Here is a 17588-nt window from a genome sequence, read left to right as displayed (position 1 = left end):
GCCCTGCCTGTGTCTTTGTGTTTTTCCCTTTGATTTTTAGGAGTTTGCATCCCAGCGTCCAGTTCAGCTGAAGGGTTCCCCATGGTGCACTTCCGGGTAACCCGTCAGTACGTGGGAAAGTTTGGAGCAGGCCTTCCTTAAGGATAAAGAGGAATAAAGAGATTTATTTAAATGTATTAATAAATACATTCGTTTGAATTTAAGAAGACAGAGGGACCCTTTGAAGTGGCCCGCGGAGCTTGGTGGGTGATTCGCAATGAGCACTGTGTTGAGGAAACTTGGAAACCGTGTTCCACTGAGGTTTGCTGTTTGAGTTTTTTTACTGAATAACATTGGGATTTCCACAGGGAAAGTGAGAGGGGAATGGTAGGTGTTACTAAACTCTGAGTTTTCCTCACAGTCAGCAAGAACAACCCAGGCTCCGGTGTGAGACCCTCCCAGCTTGGAGGTGCACCGCCGGGAGCTGGGGCGGCCACGCGCGTCACACCCGCCGTCAGCCCCTGCTGCCCCGAGCAGACGGCCCGCTGCGTCTCCCGCCGCACGCTGGAGGGCGTGGTGAGCAAGACTACAACCCGGGGCCCACACAGGAACTTAATTTGGGCTCCTGGGGAATGTTCCGGTCTTGTCAGGCCGGGCCATCTGCTGGGCGGGAGGGTCAGGGTCTGGCTGATAACGTGTCCTCCCAAGTTGGGTGAGGGCAGCAGGGGCAGCAGGTCCCTGCAGGGATGCCCGTGACAGGGAGGTTCCGTTTGGCCAGAGCAGCACCCTTGAGTGGGAGACGGAAGCGAAAGCAGCCCTGGGCAGCGGCAGGTTTCCCGTGGGTGGGTTCTGTTCCGAATACTCCACGGGCACCACTGGGCAGGCCCGCCCCCCAAGTCCCACTGCTCCTTCCCTCTGCCCTTCAGTGTCTCTGAGCTCCCACCCAGTCGTGCCCCTCAAACCTGGGGACTCTACCCTGTCACCGTGGGTGCTTGGCCAGACAGCAAAGTAGGAACAGGTGAGGTGAGACCACACCTGGACCCAAACAAATGGGGTGCCCGGTGGGGTGGGAGGGTTTGGGGTGGCAAGCCAAGCTCGTGTCCACAGCGTCTGAATCAGGCTGGGCAGCGGTAGGTTGGGGACCCCCTTCAGCCCCACGGCACAGTGGTCGCGCAGGCAGGACCACGGCCTTCTGGTGGTTACTTTTCCAAACTTCCCCACTCAATCGTGGTGCTGGGTACACGTAAAGAAGAACAAGGCTACGTTTCTCAGGCAGGCTGCGGTCTCCAGGCCGGGACTGGGTGCTGTGGGTGGGAACCACGACGAGGGTGTGGCAGGGCTCTCCGGCAGCACCAGCCAGGCCGGGCTCACTCGAGGGTCCCTGCCAAAGGCAAAGCACAGGGTATGTTTTGGCTGATAATTTAAGCGTGAACCGCAATTTGCCGGCCTCTGTACGTTGAGAGTTCCTGCGAGCTCCTGCATTATTTCTAGCAATAGTTGACAAGGTCTGATTTGGGCTTTAGACTCTGGAGGCCGACAGCAGTGCGTGAAGGCCCGGGAGGCCGAGGAGGAGGGAGAAGACGGGTGAGGATGACCAGTCCACAAACCAGCCAACCATTGCTCCGGCCCGGAGCTGACGTCGGCAGAGCAGTTGGGAGGTGGGGTCACCTGGGTATTTGGAGGCGGAATCAAGAGGAGAGGTAACAAGTGGAAGGTCCGGGGTGGGGTAAGACAGCTCCTGGCTTGGGTGGGCAGGTGAGTGGCAGGGCCAATCAGTACCAGAGACGCAGGTGGGTGACAGATGCACCCCCCCACCCCCAGCCGTGCAGCCAGGCCTGAGGAATGTGCATGTTACTGGAACGGGAACGGAGGGAGAATCACAGGTGTGAGATGTAGGAGAGCCATAAGCTTGGAGTCTTGGGATTCAGAAACGTCCCGGTGTTTGCCCCCCGTCCCCCGGGACCAGCTGGGATCGTTGTGGCAGCCAGCGTGCCCTCCAGCCCAGAGAAAGGCCAGAGCACTAATCCCTGCCTTGAGTCTTGGTAGTCCGCACAACCTTGGTGGAGACAGGACATGGCCAGAACGAGCTCTGGGGGGCACTTGGTAGCTGCTCGGCAGTGTGGTTTTACCCCGGCCCCCCCTTCAACCACCCGCATGCTCGGAGGGGCCCCTGCTGCACTCTCCTCGAAGCCCCTGCAGTCGCTGCATCCTGCTCCCCCCTGACCTGTGTCTGGACCAGCTAGCTGCCTGTCTTCTTTAGCTCTGCTTGCCCTTGAGATCGGTGCCTCTCCCAGCCGCTTCACTGGTTATTCCAAACATGTTGGCTCTCCTCCCTGTGTGCCACTTACTCTTGGCAAATGGTTTCTAATCCCACTACAGGAATCCCCTCCCACTCCAAAATAAAACAAAGCACGAGGAACCACCTTCTCTCCGTCTCCATCTGCTCCTTTCTCCCCCTAACCTGATGCTTCCAGCGCTCCGTGGAGCGGCAGAATCAGCTGGACGAGTTATTTAGGACTAATATGAATGAAATTGGAATCTGGGGGAGAGGCTTGGGCATCGGCATTTAAAACCTTTCCATGTGATTCTCCTGGGCAGCCAGTGCGGAGAAGTGCTATTCTGGTCCTGTGCCTCAAATGAGAGCGAGCATCAGAATCTCCAGGGGGTCGTTCCAACACCCACGTCTCTGGGCCCCATCCCCCGCCCAGTCTGATTCAGCAGGTGGGCTGGGGCCTGAGAGTGTGCATCTCTCATGTTCCTGGGGGGCTGGTTCTGATCTAATGGTTTTCGTATGGAGGGGTCAGCAGGGGTGGGAGCCTAGGAAGGCAGTCAGAGGTATAGACGGAAGACTTAACCCTCAACCTTGTGGGGACTGCTGCAGACCATAGACACCAAAAGATGTCCCCCCTCGGCAGGGCTGGTACCCCACCTGCGCTCTTGAGGCCAGCCTCTTCTACCCCTCTGCGGATGTGTCTGCCGCCTTCTCTCATGACATGTTCATGTGTCTGCCATCCTAAAAAAGCCCCTTGTCTCTGTGCCCCCCACCCCCAGCCACTGTCTCCCTCAGCCAAGCCTGAGCTTGCTCTCTGCTCCTTTCTCGTGGTCAACTCCATCAATATCCGTCAACTCCGATCAATACATCTCACTGCCTGAGCACTGTAATCTGCTGAACTGCTTTTCCTGGGTATCCTACTGGCAAGTTCTTGGCTCAACATTTATTTGCGTCCTCTTAGTGTGTCCCACCATGGCTGGGGGCCTGCTGCCTACCCCATTGCCAAAGCCAGAAACGTGGCCACCACCCTGCACACCTCCCTCCCATCACCCCCGACCCCCACGCCAGCAACAAGAGTCTCCTCTCCCCAACTTCCTGTCCCCACCGCCGCCTGGCTCTCCGTTTGAGTCCTCACCACTTTGTCCTGGCCCCCCATAATCAAAGACCAGCTCGACCTCCAGTGGACCTGCTTCCTGCTCTGCTCTCCTGGGCCCAGGACAATCTGTCAGGACTGGAAACCCTAGGCAATCACCCCCCACAAAGGTTTCCCACCTCTGTTGGCTAACAGGCTCCCCTGTGTAGTCCTGTAGACCGCACCTGCCCGAAGGGCCTCTGGGCAGCGGAAAGCACTCGGGAGCCCAGGAAATGGGCCTCTGCTTGGGGCCCCAGGTTGGGCATGCTTCCTCTGAACGCAGTCTCCTCCTGGCTTTCCTCGAGGATCAGCTGCTGTGTGTTGTTCCTGCTTTAAAGACTCAAAGAGGAGTCAGTCTGGGTCAGACTGCCTCGTGGCTCACTGTCACGGAAGTGCTGTCCCTTAGGCAGGTCCCAGGTAGGTAGGTGGCCCCTGACCGTTGCTGGGCCAGAATTTAACTGACAGGTGTATGGGGAATTCAGGTGTATAGGGAATAATTTAAATGACTTTTTCCCAGCTGTGTTGTTAAATGAATGCATCCACCTTCATCTGCCCGTGCTAACAGCTGGTACGACTAAAATGTGCTCTTTTGCTCTTACGGTCTTAGAAGCAATCTGGGTTGAATGCACTTTTTCCTCCCCTTTCACGTGTGTGCCTCTGCGTCCTGTCTCACGTGGCTGCCGTTAGGTGCTTCCGGTCGGCGGGAAGTGGCGGTCACTGTCTCCAGCAGGGCCCAGGAAATCCTAGTCAGGTGAGTGCCCTGGAAAAGTCACTTGAGGAAGTGTCCTTGATGACTGTGGCCTCCGCTGGGCAAGCAGGCAGCCCACCCTCCGTGGACGTCACTGGCTTGACATTTGACATGCATGCACCACGTGGCCACGTGGCCCTTCCCTGAGCCCAAGCCCCTGTCCAAGCCCCCTTTGTGTCACAAGTGAAATCATTCGGGCAGAGTCTGGTGGGAACAGGAGCACCAGCCCCCCATTTGAAGTGGGAGCCTGAATCGCATGGCCCGTGGCCAGCTCTCTTTTGGGCTGCGCGGGAGGCGTGAGTGACAGCTGGATACAATCCAGTTCCATCACACACAGATTTTAAGTGCCATTCACCCAGAAGAAATTGCAAGCTTTAGCAAAATAAAATGTGGGGGTTTTCAAAGCAAGACAATGCCCCAATCTCGGCCTGCGTGAGCGATCTCGTTCATGGTCTCTCCCGTGTATGAGGCACCGTTTCTCCCCCCGTGCGCTGCCTCCCCTGAGAGCAGACCTGGGGAGCCGGGCAAGGCTCCGGGGCCAGCCGCTTGGCTCTCCGCCTTGTGTCTGTTGAGGACGCTGGATCGAATGCCGGTCTCAACACTGTTCTGCCCGCTCACCTGGGTTGGCTGCTTTTTTTTTTTTTTAAGATTTTATTCATCCGTTTGAGAGAAAGCAAGAGAGAGAGAGAGCGAGAGCACGAGCAGGAGGAGCTGCAGAGGAAGAGGGAGAACACAGATTGTTTCTGAAGAAGTTTGAAAAACCACAGTATAAATACAAGAAAAAAAATTTTTTGCTTAAAAACCTTCCTTCATAATTCTAATTTTTAAAAAAGGTTTTATTTATTTGATAGAGACACAGCGAGAGAGGGAACACAAGCAGGGGGAGTGGGAGAGGGAGATGCAGGCCTCCCACTGAGCAGGGAACCCAATGTGGGGCTGGATCCCAGGACCCTGTGACCACGACCTGAGCCAAAGGCAGACGCTTAACGACTGAGCCACCCAGGCGCCCCCATAATTCTAATTTTTGAGATTATTGTGTTAAGGCAGGGATGGTGGGAGAGAAGCACCAATTTTAAAAAAGTTGTTAGTGGACCAACGGCTGAGGATGACAGACCACAGGGAAACGGCATATATCCAAGGTTTTCGGGAGAAACAGCGACGTGGGGAGAGGGCTGGGTTAGAACCGGCAGACTGGAGGGAGTCCCGGATCGTCCATGGGGGCCCGTTGCTCCCGGCTCTCCCTGCCTCCAGCTCTCTCCTCTCCAGGGGCTGAAGACACAGGTAGCCATCGAAGCCGGACCCGGTGGCTCCCACCCTGCACTGCAACCTCTGTGAGCCTCAGTTTCCAAATCTGTGGTGTAGGGATGACATCTAAGCGATCCCTCTGAGTCACGAATGTCATCTAATGGAGTGTCTCTGACCATGACTCCCAAGTCAGAAGTACCTGTTACATCCTTGCCTACGTTCACCCACAACCAAAAATAACACTATCCTTGTTACATGTGATAGACCCTGATTTTTCAAAAATTGTATTCTATCTTCATCTAACAAGGACTGGTTTCTCAGGCATTGGGAGTCGGGACCTGTAATTGAACCAGGTACGGTAAAGGAACTTGTCAACAGTCAAGTACTATGCTAATCGCAGTGATTAGCATTCACAGCAGTACCCCTCACTACCCTAAGGTGTTAGGTTTGGGAGTTCAGATAACAGTTTTGGTGTTGATAGTGAGAATCAACCTGTCATCCGAATGGCTTTTCTTCCTGAGCTTTGGTCACTGAGCAAGAGTTCAGGTGGCAAGGGACACCTGTTAGGGGAAGAAAGCCAGCTGGAGAATGCCTTGAATCTCCTGGTGACTCTGGCCTAGATCGTGGTAGGGGAACAACCGGGAGGGGGCAGATGGCAGGGAGAGTCTCAGCGCTCCACTAGGGTGAAAGGAGATCACCCGGTCAAAGCCAGTCGACTCTGAAAGCATTGAAGTCCAGGCCAACACAAATGAAGTGCAGCCGGATCACTGAACACACACACACACACACACACACACACACACACACGCATGCACGCAACACACACACACACACACACACAGGATATGAACACGCTGGGGCCAAAATATGACCCCCTGCTGTAATGTCCCCTGTGAAACTAGACCATCTGGTGAAATCAGTGGAGATTAAGCTCATAAATCCACCAGAATCATCCTTTGAGGAGAAAGATAGCAATCTATACAAGAGAAGCGTCTCATTTCTGGAATTATTTGAAAGAAGCACATGGGGGGTGTGCCTAAGGAAATAGAGACCATCTTCTTAGATTTTAGGGAGACACCGAAGGCTGGGTTGGTCAGTTTGTGAAATTAAGAGGGATGTTTGTGAATGAGCAATTTTCTTAGAAGAGTGGGCCAGAGCCGTACCCCCAACAGGATGTAAAGATTAGGGTTCTTGAGGCTGATATGTTGAAATCCATCTTGTCCAACAGAAATTCCCGTTAGCTGTGTAGAAGTTGAGCGGAAGACCAGGACAGATCTAGCACTTCAGAGATCAGTTCTGGGCGGAAGCCTGGATTTTACGGGCAGAGGCTGCCTTTGTGGGCAGGAAAAGGTCCGGAGGGTTGAGCTCTTCGCCCAGGTCACAAGACTAATCAGAAGCAAATCTGAAATAAAAGCACAGAGTTTCCTCATTGATTCATTTTTCAAGAGGAAATTACTTTTCTTTGTTGCCTAGAACAATTGAGAAGTCCTGAGGGGCATACTTTAAGGGTCGGCCAGTAATGAAACAGGCTGCAGGGAGGGGTCACACCTCCGCCTGGTGGAGATACTCCAAGAGGTCCTGTCAGCTTTTAGGGACTTTGCCAAGGCGTGGGCTGAGCTCTCCTCTAGCAGCCCTGGGTACAGCCCGTTGTGGTCGGTGTCTCGGGGTCTGCTCACTGGGAGGGACTTGGACCAGGCTGTGAGATGAATGATCCTGAAGTCCCTTTCAACTGAGGCTCTTGTAATTTTTTTTAAAGATTTTGCTTATTTATTTGACAGAGAGAGAGAGCACAAGCAGGGGGAGCAGCAGGCAGAGGGAGAGGGAGAAGGAGGCTCTCCGCCGAGCAGGGAGCTCGATGCGGGGCTCAATCCCAGGACCCCGGGATCATGACCTGAGCCGAAGGCAGCCGCTTAACTAACTGAGCCCCCCAGGAGCCCGAAGGCTCTTGTAATTTTTATGGCGAGCACCAAAGCAGGAAAGAGCTTGTGCATCTGGAGTGGCTAGAAAAGTAGCATTTTTCTTTCTTTTTCTAAATCAACAACAACAAAAATACGTTCACATGTTTTAAAACAACCAGACAGCACAGAAAGACCATGACAAAGTAAATACAGAATGAAAAGTAGGTCTCAACCTCCCTTTCTCCCAGTTTATCCCCATTAAGTTTTTTTGTGTATCCTTCCAGAAAAATTGTTTTACACAAAGCAACACATCTACACAGCATTTGTATCTATTGGTGAGTGTTTTAAAGTGGACAAGTATAAGGTAGTGCACTGGGGATTAAAAGACGCTAAAACTGTCCATAAAAGTTGTGAGCTATCATTGTGGACAAACTGGAACACTCAGGAAGGAACGCTTCCAGCAGGGAAGTCAGCCAACACAGCGCTGGACTGGGGACAGAAAAGCCCACAGGAAGAGTCCTTCACCTTCACCTCCCTTTTGTGACTGATCTCAAGCTGCAGAGTCTGTGGATCTCCACGGAGTTCCTGAGGTGGTGCTCGTGTATGGGTGGGGAGTCATTAGTCATTGGAAGGGAGCTTGTGGGTTCTGGGGCTCTCATCTTGCATCACTGGGATTTTCCTTTTTGTCACAGAGAAAACAGCCTCCAGATTTCTTAGTGCCTCACTTGATCCCTTGTATTTTTTTTTTTTTTGCTGTCTTTTGAGCAATTACTTTAAAAGGCCAGGTAGGAACGTGGTTCAGTGGGTGGAGTTTAGCATGGTAACATTGGGAGAAGTCCCGGAGAGAGCGTGCACTGCCCGGTCCTGGCTCAGCTCTATGTGTGCCCCGGCCCCTGGACCTCCTTAGGCTTCAGCTTCTTTGTCTGAGAGCTCTCAGGACAGGCTGTCCTGCAAGGGTCTTTCCAGTTCGTCGTCCTTGTGTCCCCTCACTGGCTGATGCAAGCAGGTACCTGTTAAGGAGTACAGCACCTGGATAGCAGAGGTCTCCAACCTCCAGGTGCAGAGCTGCTGCCCTAGCTCGGGAAAGGGCAGCTCACCTTACCAGTGGCAGGGGGACCGGTAAGCCTAGCGCAGGCAAATAAAACATGCAGAGAACAGTCTAGAAACGTGTGGATTCAGAGATGATGAATCAGGGTCACGAAAATCCTGAAATGCTGGGAGATGAGGTGCCTCCCTTTGAAACTTGATCCAAGAAAATTCAGGGGACTCATAAAGGGATGTATAAAAGCAGTGAAGTCAGGACACTCATGGGGCTGAGGTTTAGATCACAGAAGTAAATGAATTCAAATGCTCTGCGGCCTCTGGCCAAGGACAGGGCCCTCCCTGGCGAGCTGGGGCCGACATGACCTTCGAGGCTGACGTCAGCGAGGACCACCCTGCCCTTCAGTGGCCAGACGCGACCTTGCGCCTGTGGGCGGCCTCCCGCCGGTTGGCCCGCCGCGCCGCCCTTGCGAAACCCGAAACGGGCGGGGCCCGCGGAGGCGGGCGGGGCGGGGCCTCGGGGCCGGGGGGCGGGGCCCGGGCGGGCGCACGTGCGCAGGCGCGGTCCTGGAGTTGGCGGCGTGCCCGGAGGTGCGCGCGCGTGGGCAGTGGGCGGGGCCTCGGTCCTCGGGGGCGGGTCCCACGCGGGCGCGCGGGCGCAGGCGCGGGCCTGGGCTTGGCGGCGTGCCGGGAGGTGCGCGCGCGTGGGCGGCGGGCGGGGCCTCCGGTCCAGGGGGCGGGGCCCAGGCGGGCGCGCGTGCGCAGGCGCGTGCGGGCGGCGGCCGCGTGCCGGGGCGCGCGCGGGCGGCGGGCGGGGCGCCCCGCGGGTGGCGAGGGGCCGGCGGCGGCAGCGGCGGCGCGGGCCGGGGGCGGGGCTCCGAGCCGGGCGGAGACGCGCGGGGCCAGAGGCGGCGGGACGCGAGGGGCGAGCGGCGGGACCCGGCGCACAGCCCGGCGCCGGCACCATGGAGGAGGACGACAGCTACGGTCAGTACGGCCCGCGGCGGGGCGGTGCGGGCGCCCCCTCCCGCGCTTCCTGCCGTGTCCGCCCGGGCGCCTGAGGCGGCTCGGGCGGCTGGCGCTTCGCGGGGCCGGCGGTGCGGGACGCGAAACCAGGGCGGCCGGCTAGGGCCGGGGGCCGGGGCCGGGGGCGGCGGGGACGGGGGCCGCGGACCGGGGGCCGGACGGGGCGGGGGCCGGGGGTCGCGCGGTGCCGCCAGAGCGCCCTGCGGCTCCGTCCGCGGCCCCCTAGTTTCGGGCCTCGGTGGGGTCTGCAAGTTGTGTGCCGGGTCCGCGTCTTTGTTTGTGAGCGAGGAGCACGCACGGCGGGCCACCCCGAAGCGCACGGGCTTCCCCGGCGGCGGGGCGGCGGCTGAGCTGGGGGGACCCGGGCGCCGTCGGGCGGGCGCGGGCCCCGCTGCCGGCCGCCGTCTCCCCGGCGAGCGGTTCCGGTCCCCCCCCCCGCCACCGCCCGGCCGCGCGTCGGGGACACCCAAGTTTGCGTTCCCGCGGGTGCTCATCACCTCGCACAGCGTCCCACTTGACAGTTCCCGAACCCCGCTTCCTGCTAACCTTATCCCCAAAACTGGTGCCCGTCAGCCAGGACATTCCTCCCTCCAAGCGCTCAAAACTGCAGGGCTCGCCAAAGGTTATTTTGAAATGCTTTTAGTTAATTTATTAACATTGTATTCATGAGGAATTTGAGAATGGCAGCTCGAACAAGGGGTGAACTTCTGTGGGTTGGTAGCAGTCTAGGCTACAGCAGAGTTTAACGTGCTCGTGTGGCTTCGTGGACCCGTTCCTGGCGTATTCACTGAGGCAGGTCTTATTTCTTCTTTTCATGCACAAGTAAGTCATTGTGGAGCTGTGGACGGGGAAGAGGTGGCTTTGTGACCTGCAACTTGACCCTGAGCCGCGCACCGGGGAGTGTGCAGCTGCCCTCAAGACCCACTGGCAGCCTGAAGTGCAGAGCGCCTTAGGGATGGCCACCCTCAGCTGTTCCCTAGTTACCTGCCAAGTAAAAGCCCATGTGCTTTCCTTTTGTAATTGAAAAAAAACCAACAACAACAAAATAAAACACCTCCGGGCTGGTCCCAGAGGGTTTTCATCCCCTCCCTACCTCTCTTTCTGCCCAGGAGAAGCCTCATCCAGCTTTGCCTGCTCTTTGGTCTATCTCCTCTTGCCATTTAATCTGTCGACCCCAGGGTCCTGCCACACTTTCTTCTTGCTCTCTGCTAGTGTTTGTACCCACCAGGCGAGGCAGGAAGCTCTTGGTCTGGTTGCTTTTAATACAGTGACTGCTTTGCCAACAGGCATGACATGAATTTGTACTTGGAAGGGGTAAATAGAAGCGGGTGCATTCGTGTCCTAAGGCAGCTGTAACAGATTAGCACAAACTCGGTGGCTCAAAACAGCATATAAATTTATGATCGTAGAGTTTTGGAGGTCAGGAGTCCAAATGTGGTCTAACTGGGCTTAAGGTGTTTGCAGGGCTGTGTTACTTTTGGGGGTTTTAGGGGAGTATCCATTTCCTTGCCTTTTTCACCTTCTAGAGGCCATGTTAATTCTGTGGCTGGGCCACCTTCCATCTTCAAAGCCAGCAGGATCCCCCTTCTCTTTCTCTCTGACCTCTGCTTCTTCTTATTAGGACCCTTGTGATTACATTGGACCCACCAGGATGATCCAGCGAAACAACCTTAGCTCTGCAGGGTAATCCCGCTTTGGCCACATAGGGTAACGTAGAGTTCTGGAGATTAGGTCATGGACATCTTTGGGGGCAGATATTCTGCTGACCACACGTAAACATGAGAAAGAAGTTTATTCTTCCCCCTTATACAGCTAAAAAGGTCATCTTCTTTGTATTTTGGAGGAACTAAGAAGGTTGAATTAAAAAAGGTTCCCTACTCATAGCGTTCACCACACAAAAAGTACCTAATAGCTTAAGATGGTCATATGAAGAATAAGTTTCTCAGTTCTTTAGGGTTTCCCTTGGTCTCTAGAGTTGTCCATTAGGTTTTACAGTGAATCTACCTCGAGGGATAAGACAGCTATTCATATAACACATTTCAGAAGCAGCTGTGTGCTACGGACTCCAGCACATGGAATGCCTGCCCAGACGCTCCCTCAGAAGCTAGAACCTCTGTTCTGCCGTGGGTAGCCTAGGACACTACCACTGTTCTGAACCCTGTGTCTTTGGGGAGATGATTATGATTTCCTAGCTGCCATTTTGGCCTAAAAAACTTTTGGAACAGAGCTCATTTATAATATGCTAAAGAAAGAGGATGAGTTTTAGAGTTTTCCTATTCCATTACAGAGAATTTCAAAAACCATCACAACAGCCTTTCTTGACCGCAGACTCTTTGGTGTTCCGTTGATCCGGTGACTGCACCATTGAATTCGGAAGCCCTTCCTCCTGTAGACACTCCCTGTAATACCAAATTGTTAAATCAGAGGTTCTTAATCCCCTAGAAAGGTACAGCATGCTTCGCACCACCTGTGTGGTGTGACACACTGGACTGCGACACAAGTCCTTTTCAAGCTTAATTATCTTTGAAAAATGTGGAATTAGTGATTTTCTAGAAGCTAAATAGACATTTGAAGAGAGATGTTCCTATTGCTTGTGGCTGGGTGGCTGGTGGATCTTTGTCCCCCCAGTGTCTTTCTAAACGCTATGAAATAATCGGGACTTTTTTTTTTTTTTAAAGACTCATATAATCTTCTTAGGTCACCATTCTTCCTGGACTTCCCAGTTCTTTTTGCAGAAGGAAGAGGTATTTTTGCCTTCATAGGGTACCTTGCCCAAGAAAAGACTCCGTGACCACTCCCCTTGGTGACTTCTGAACTTGAGCAGATACTTTTAACCTGTAGACTGCCTCGTCATGGGTCTCTGGAGCCCTTCTGAAGTTGTACGGGGAAGCTTTTGTGAATGTGCGTATTGGGAGGTTCCTTAGCTCGCTTCTCAAAAGGTTCTGACCCCAGGAATTGCTGCTCCAGAGGGTGCGCATGTGTCGTCCACCTCTCTCAGGACAGACAGGCTGTGAGGTAGAGATGGGCAGGGCCATCGGTAGTGACATTGGGAGTGTTAGTGGTGATGATTCTGCATCACAACTCTGACAAGATCATCAAATTTCTGAGCGTAGGTTCTTAAGGTCTCTGAACCTACAGTGCCACTTATGGCCTTTACTTCTCAAACACAGCTTCCACTCCTCTCGCTCTTTATGAGCTTCAGACTTATCCCTAGTCTGGACACGAGGGAGAATTGGCCCTGTAAGAAGTATGCTTCTCGGTGAAGGCATGGAGATGTTATCTTAGCCAGGGCACGACTTCCACCATCCGAAGATGAAATGAGGCTTGGGCGGCGGCGGGCACGGTTGCTGCTGTGGGATGGTGAGTGGGAGCCCACTGCGTGTGGGGGAGATGGGCCGTTTCATCTTTGTGCTTCCAGAACAAGCATGGGGCCTGGTACCCAATAGAAGCAGCTCAGCAGCTGTTGAGGGAATAATAGACTGAACCAGGTTCCATGTGGCAAAAGTTAATATTCAGTGAGTGAGTTTTTGTCTTCAGCTTTCCATCCCAAACAGAAACAAGAACACTCTTCTGTACATGTTTGACCGGATGCCAAACCAATTTTCCTTGTTCTTCAGTGATATTGGTGTCTTTCATTGTTCTTGAATTTAGTTGTACACTTAGTGATTTGTTTTTATGGAAAAGAATACAATTATGAAGTCAGGGTTTTCTTAGAAAATCTGGAACATAAGGTTACCATAATTATACATTTTGTGGTCTTTAAGGTAGAGTTCCAGGGGTGATATTAACATGGCAGAGGGGATAAACATTTTTAGAATTCTTGATGCATGGTGCCAATTTGCTTTCCAAAAGGGCTGTACCAATTTACCCTGTTCCTAGCCGTGTATGGGGTGACACACTTGAGTATCACTGTGGCTATGCCACTGGTGAGGATTTGCATTTGAAAGCTTTTTTTTTTTTTAAACCAACCTAATGGTTACAAAATGGCACCTCATTAAATCTATTGATCACCAGCTAGGTTGAAAAAAATTTCTTTTGCGTATTTGTGTATTATGAACCTGCCTGTTCATGTGGGATGTTGGTTTCTTTATTTACTTGACTGAGATTAACTCTTTTTTTTATGGCCTCGAACAAATCAAGTGACTGTTTTTCTCACTCTGATATTTTCAGCATGGGGAAAATACATATTCAGTCTGATTGGGGTTGGAGTGAGATTTTGACCAATTGTAGTAGTCACCTGTTTATGTCTCTTTAATTTTTCGATTAAAGATTGATGATCTCTCAACCCATATATTGACTTCTGGCCAAATACAAGTGTTTCCTTTAGAGGAGAAATTGTGAGTTAGGTAGCTCTTGCTGGTCTGGGTTATACTGATAAATGGGTCAGTGTATGGGATCTTAAGGCTCATGCCTGCTCCTTTCTAAATGTCCCACATACCAATCAAAAAGTCTTGCCAAATAGATGATTTCTTATGTGTTTCATGCATTCAAGATCAGGTAGTTCTATAGAAAGAACTGGAAGGAGAGTGCCTTCTGGTTTCAAGGTTGAGAGCACACATGTAGGTCACTCGGCCGGGGAGGAGGCGTGTGTGTGTGTGTGTGTGTGTGTGTGTCTCTCTGGACAGTGAGGCGTAGGTTGGAGCTTCATCTTGGAGTCCACCCCCCACCCCCCCCAAAGGCCTGTCCGCTCCTTTCCTGCTCACCCTCCCACATGAAAGGCTTGGACAGTGGGCTCCTGAAGAAGAGTACTTTGCCTGAACCTGTCCGTTGGCTTTGTTGCCACACTGCTTCTTGATTGTCTCTCTAATTATTGTTGCTTAGTTTCAGTTGCAATAATAGAGGCATGGAGGAGGTGGAAAATTATTTAGAAACGTTCAAGAAGTGAATCCCACATCCTCTGAAACTGCTGGTAATGTTGTTTTGCCTCTCTCTTTGCATTGACTAAAAAAACGTAAGATGGGTTGAAGGCTGTGTAGGGGATTTTTGTTACTCTTCGTTATCCAGGACGGTGTGACAATGTGTCTCTGTTTTTGTGACGGTGAGGTGGTTATGCGGTGCTTTCTGTGCCGCCTGGCTCCCGTAACAAGGGTCAGGACATGACCTTCCTTATCTGAGTCTTTTCCTGTTTTTCACTTTTTTTTTTCTTTTTTGAGTCTTCAAGGTTTCTCTTTCAGAAGAGTGCCTTTCTCTGGCATTGTTACAGTCCACATTGTAATTATTACCGTTGGGTGTGGATGATGGAATTGGTGTGATGTTATTAAAAACCCGTTCATCTTCAGTAGCGCTGCTGTGGGCTTGGTGTCGGCAGGCGGGGTGTCTGTGGGGTCAACAGGCGTCCGCCGCCACTCTGCACCACGCGGCCCCTGTTGTCAGGGATGCTTTGAGCCTAGAGGACAGGGTGGCGGCAGGCTGTGAGGGAGAGGGTCAGAGTGGATGTGGCAGGTGTGTATGTGAAAACCCTAGGTAAGCAGGGGGAATAGTCCTGCCTGGAGTTGGGGCGGAGCCGGATTGGACAGAGGACAGTTGCTAGAACTGGAGTTTGGAAGCCAGTGGAGCTAACTAGGTGAATATGGTGGAGCAGTACATTTCAAGCAGAGGGAGCGAGCCGGGGCCAGCAGGGAAGGGGACCTGGCCCCTGGGGAGCTGAATGGTTCTCTGTGCCTGGAGACTAGGAGGCCAGAGACAGGCTCTAGGGAGGAGGACAGAGTCATGGAGGGCTTCTCTGTGTCACCAAGGACTGGTCTCTGCCACGAGGAGCCTAGGGGGTTGAACTGGGGTATTTCATGATGGTTATTTTGCGTTTTAGAAAGATCCCACTGTCTGCTGTGGTTCCCATGGGCCGTGGGGAGACCCTCAGGGAGCCGTTGCAACCATCCTGGTGGGCTGGGGGAGGAGGGCCTGATGGAGGCAGTAGGAGTGGGCCAAAGGGGGCAGTAACTACAAGACACGTCAAGGACCTAAAAGCATGGGATTGGTTACCAGGGTTTGGGAGAGACATAGCATTGTGGGAGATCAGCAGGGTTCCAGATGATGCCACGTTGCTGTCTCAGGTGACTGCTTGGGGAGGGTCTCCAGTTAAATGCAGGTGCTTAGTTTTGGACACAGTGAGTGGAGCTCGGGGCGGGGGGGAGGTTAGAGACCATCCCTTGAGAGAGGTCCATTTAGACAGTTGGATTTGTCGCTAGAACCCAAGAACTTATTAGCAGCACATGAGTGGGAGTGGAGCCCAGGGAAGTGAGGAGATCTTATGCTGACCAAGAAGAGGGCCAAGGGTGCTGTCCTGGGCATGGTGTCTTGCCCCCCATTAAAGGGCTGGGCAGAGCCATGTCCGAAAAGGAGGCCTTGCAGGCAGGCGTACATATTACTCTTTCAGATGAATGGACTGTTGGTGGGCAGAGAGGGCAGCAGCTAGAAGGTAATGTGGAATGGGGAGACTTGCTTTAATTCGGGGTTACTGTACGTCTTTATAGACTCTTGTTATAATTTTTTTTAAGTGAGTGCTATGCCCAGCGTGGGGCTCAGACTCACAACCCCAAGATCAAGAGTCACATGCTCCACCGACAGAGCCACCCAGGCGCCCCTGCAGACTCTTTTTAATAAACATTTTGAAAACTCTTCCGAGCCAGTATTGAATTACGGTACTCATGCCGGCGCGCTGTGAAGCTCCAGCAGGACCAGGCTCATGTTCGTTCTGTCTGGGGCTGTTACAGCCGGCAGCTGCCCGACCACGTGAGTGTGGGCACCTATTAGCCTAAGGTCCTTGAAGCTCTGCGCTGCTCCACACACGGCTTCTGGCAGTCCTGCTGACGGAAGTGAAGAGGATGTTTGGAGTTCTAGCTGTAGTTTTGCATTTTCAACTGCCTGGATGTTCCCCTTGACCTTCTGTCGCCATCTCAAATTCTGCCCATCTGAAGGTGTTCTCCTGCCTCTCCGTTCCAGTCCTCCCCCAAGACTTCCCTTTTCTTTCTTTCTTTCTTTCTTTTCTTTTTTTTTTAAAGATTTTATTTATTTATTTGAGAGAGAGAGAATGAGAGAGAGCATGAGAGGGGTTAGGGTCAGAGGGAGAAGCAGACCCCCTGCCGAGCAGGGAGCCCGATGCGGGACTCGATCCAGTGACTCCAGGATCATGACCTGAGCCGAAGGCAGTCGCTTAACCAACTGAGCCACCCAGGCACCCTCTTTCTTTTTTTTTTTTTTAAACTTTTATTACCATTACCTATCACCCCGGTTATCCAGGCTTGAAGGAACAGCTGATTCCATTCTCTTCTTTGCCGTCTGAACTGTTTTCCAGCGACCCATCCATCTGCCTGCTCAACCTCGTTTTCATTATCTTCTTGGTGTCAGGGTGTTTGCTTGAATTTTAAGATACAGGCCTGCTTTCAGGAAGCTCATAGTGTAGGGGAGTTGACATGTTGAAAAATTGCAAGAGTATGTGACAGGTGCTCTGACGAGATGTGGGCAAATGCCGTGGGCACCTGGGGCGATCCAGTTTTCGCTTTGTTTTTGGGTGAGAGCTGCTTTGGGGGAACACACCTGACTCTGGGGTCAGATGTGATGAGAGCGTTCCAGAGCACAGCAGTGGTCGGCAGCTTGCTCTGCCCTCACGGCAGCCCCGTCTGTGCACAGGTGAGGAACGGTGTCGGGGGGCGCTGGGTGTGCGGGGCGCCCTCGCTCAGGGCTGGCCCGCCACTGGAAACCATATTCGCAGACGCCAAGTCGCTGCTGCTGCACCACCTGCTCCTTACTGCCCGTTGTTTCAGATCCCTTTTCTCCTTTTCTGTACCTTATATGCTTTTCAGAAGCTTTCTAAACTTTCTGTCTTTTCTCCTGGAATTGGGGGGTGCAGAGTTCTGTGTCCTGGTAGAGTTTGGGTAGTGTTGTGGTTAAAACCCATGTTAGGGGTTATGAAGCAGATTTGGATGGAAAGAGCCCCTTGTTAGTTTTAGGGTGGAAATCTGAGGAGTTTGTAGGATTGCACAGGAGAGACCGTTCTTCCTCCTTCATCTGTTGGGTAGTGTTGGCTTGGAGGCCAGTGTTCCTCCCAGGGCTTCTGGTGGACCGGGCTTGGTATGGTGCCAACGGGAGTGTCCCAGCCTGACCTCCGAGGATCCCCTGGAGCAGAGCTCACATGGCGGTTGGGCAACCGGAACCTCTTGAGAAATCTGGGTAAGCAGGTAAAGGTTAAGGTTGGTAATCCTGCCCCTTGCAGACCTCAGCCACTCGCAGGGGCCTTGTCCTGCCACTGCT

The 17588-nt window shown here is 53.2% G+C and overlaps 1 protein-coding gene across 1 annotated transcript in view; it reads left to right on the top strand.

Moving 5' to 3' along the window:
* The first annotated feature begins 9168 nt into the window (after window positions 1-9168).
* The window catches only part of CYTH1 (cytohesin 1), a 77966-nt gene continuing 69546 nt past the window's right edge, over window positions 9169-17588 (top strand). Inside the window, exon 1 of the mRNA XM_036069594.2 lies at window positions 9169-9302. Coding sequence (XP_035925487.1) covers window positions 9281-9302 — 22 coding nt within the window. The 5' untranslated portion in view covers window positions 9169-9280. The remainder of the gene's footprint in view (window positions 9303-17588) is intronic.

Source organism: Halichoerus grypus, chromosome 2 (genome assembly GCF_964656455.1).
Source record: "Halichoerus grypus chromosome 2, mHalGry1.hap1.1, whole genome shotgun sequence".
Classification (NCBI taxonomy): Eukaryota; Metazoa; Chordata; class Mammalia; order Carnivora; family Phocidae; genus Halichoerus; species Halichoerus grypus.
This window is presented reverse-complemented; position numbering and strand designations above follow the sequence as displayed.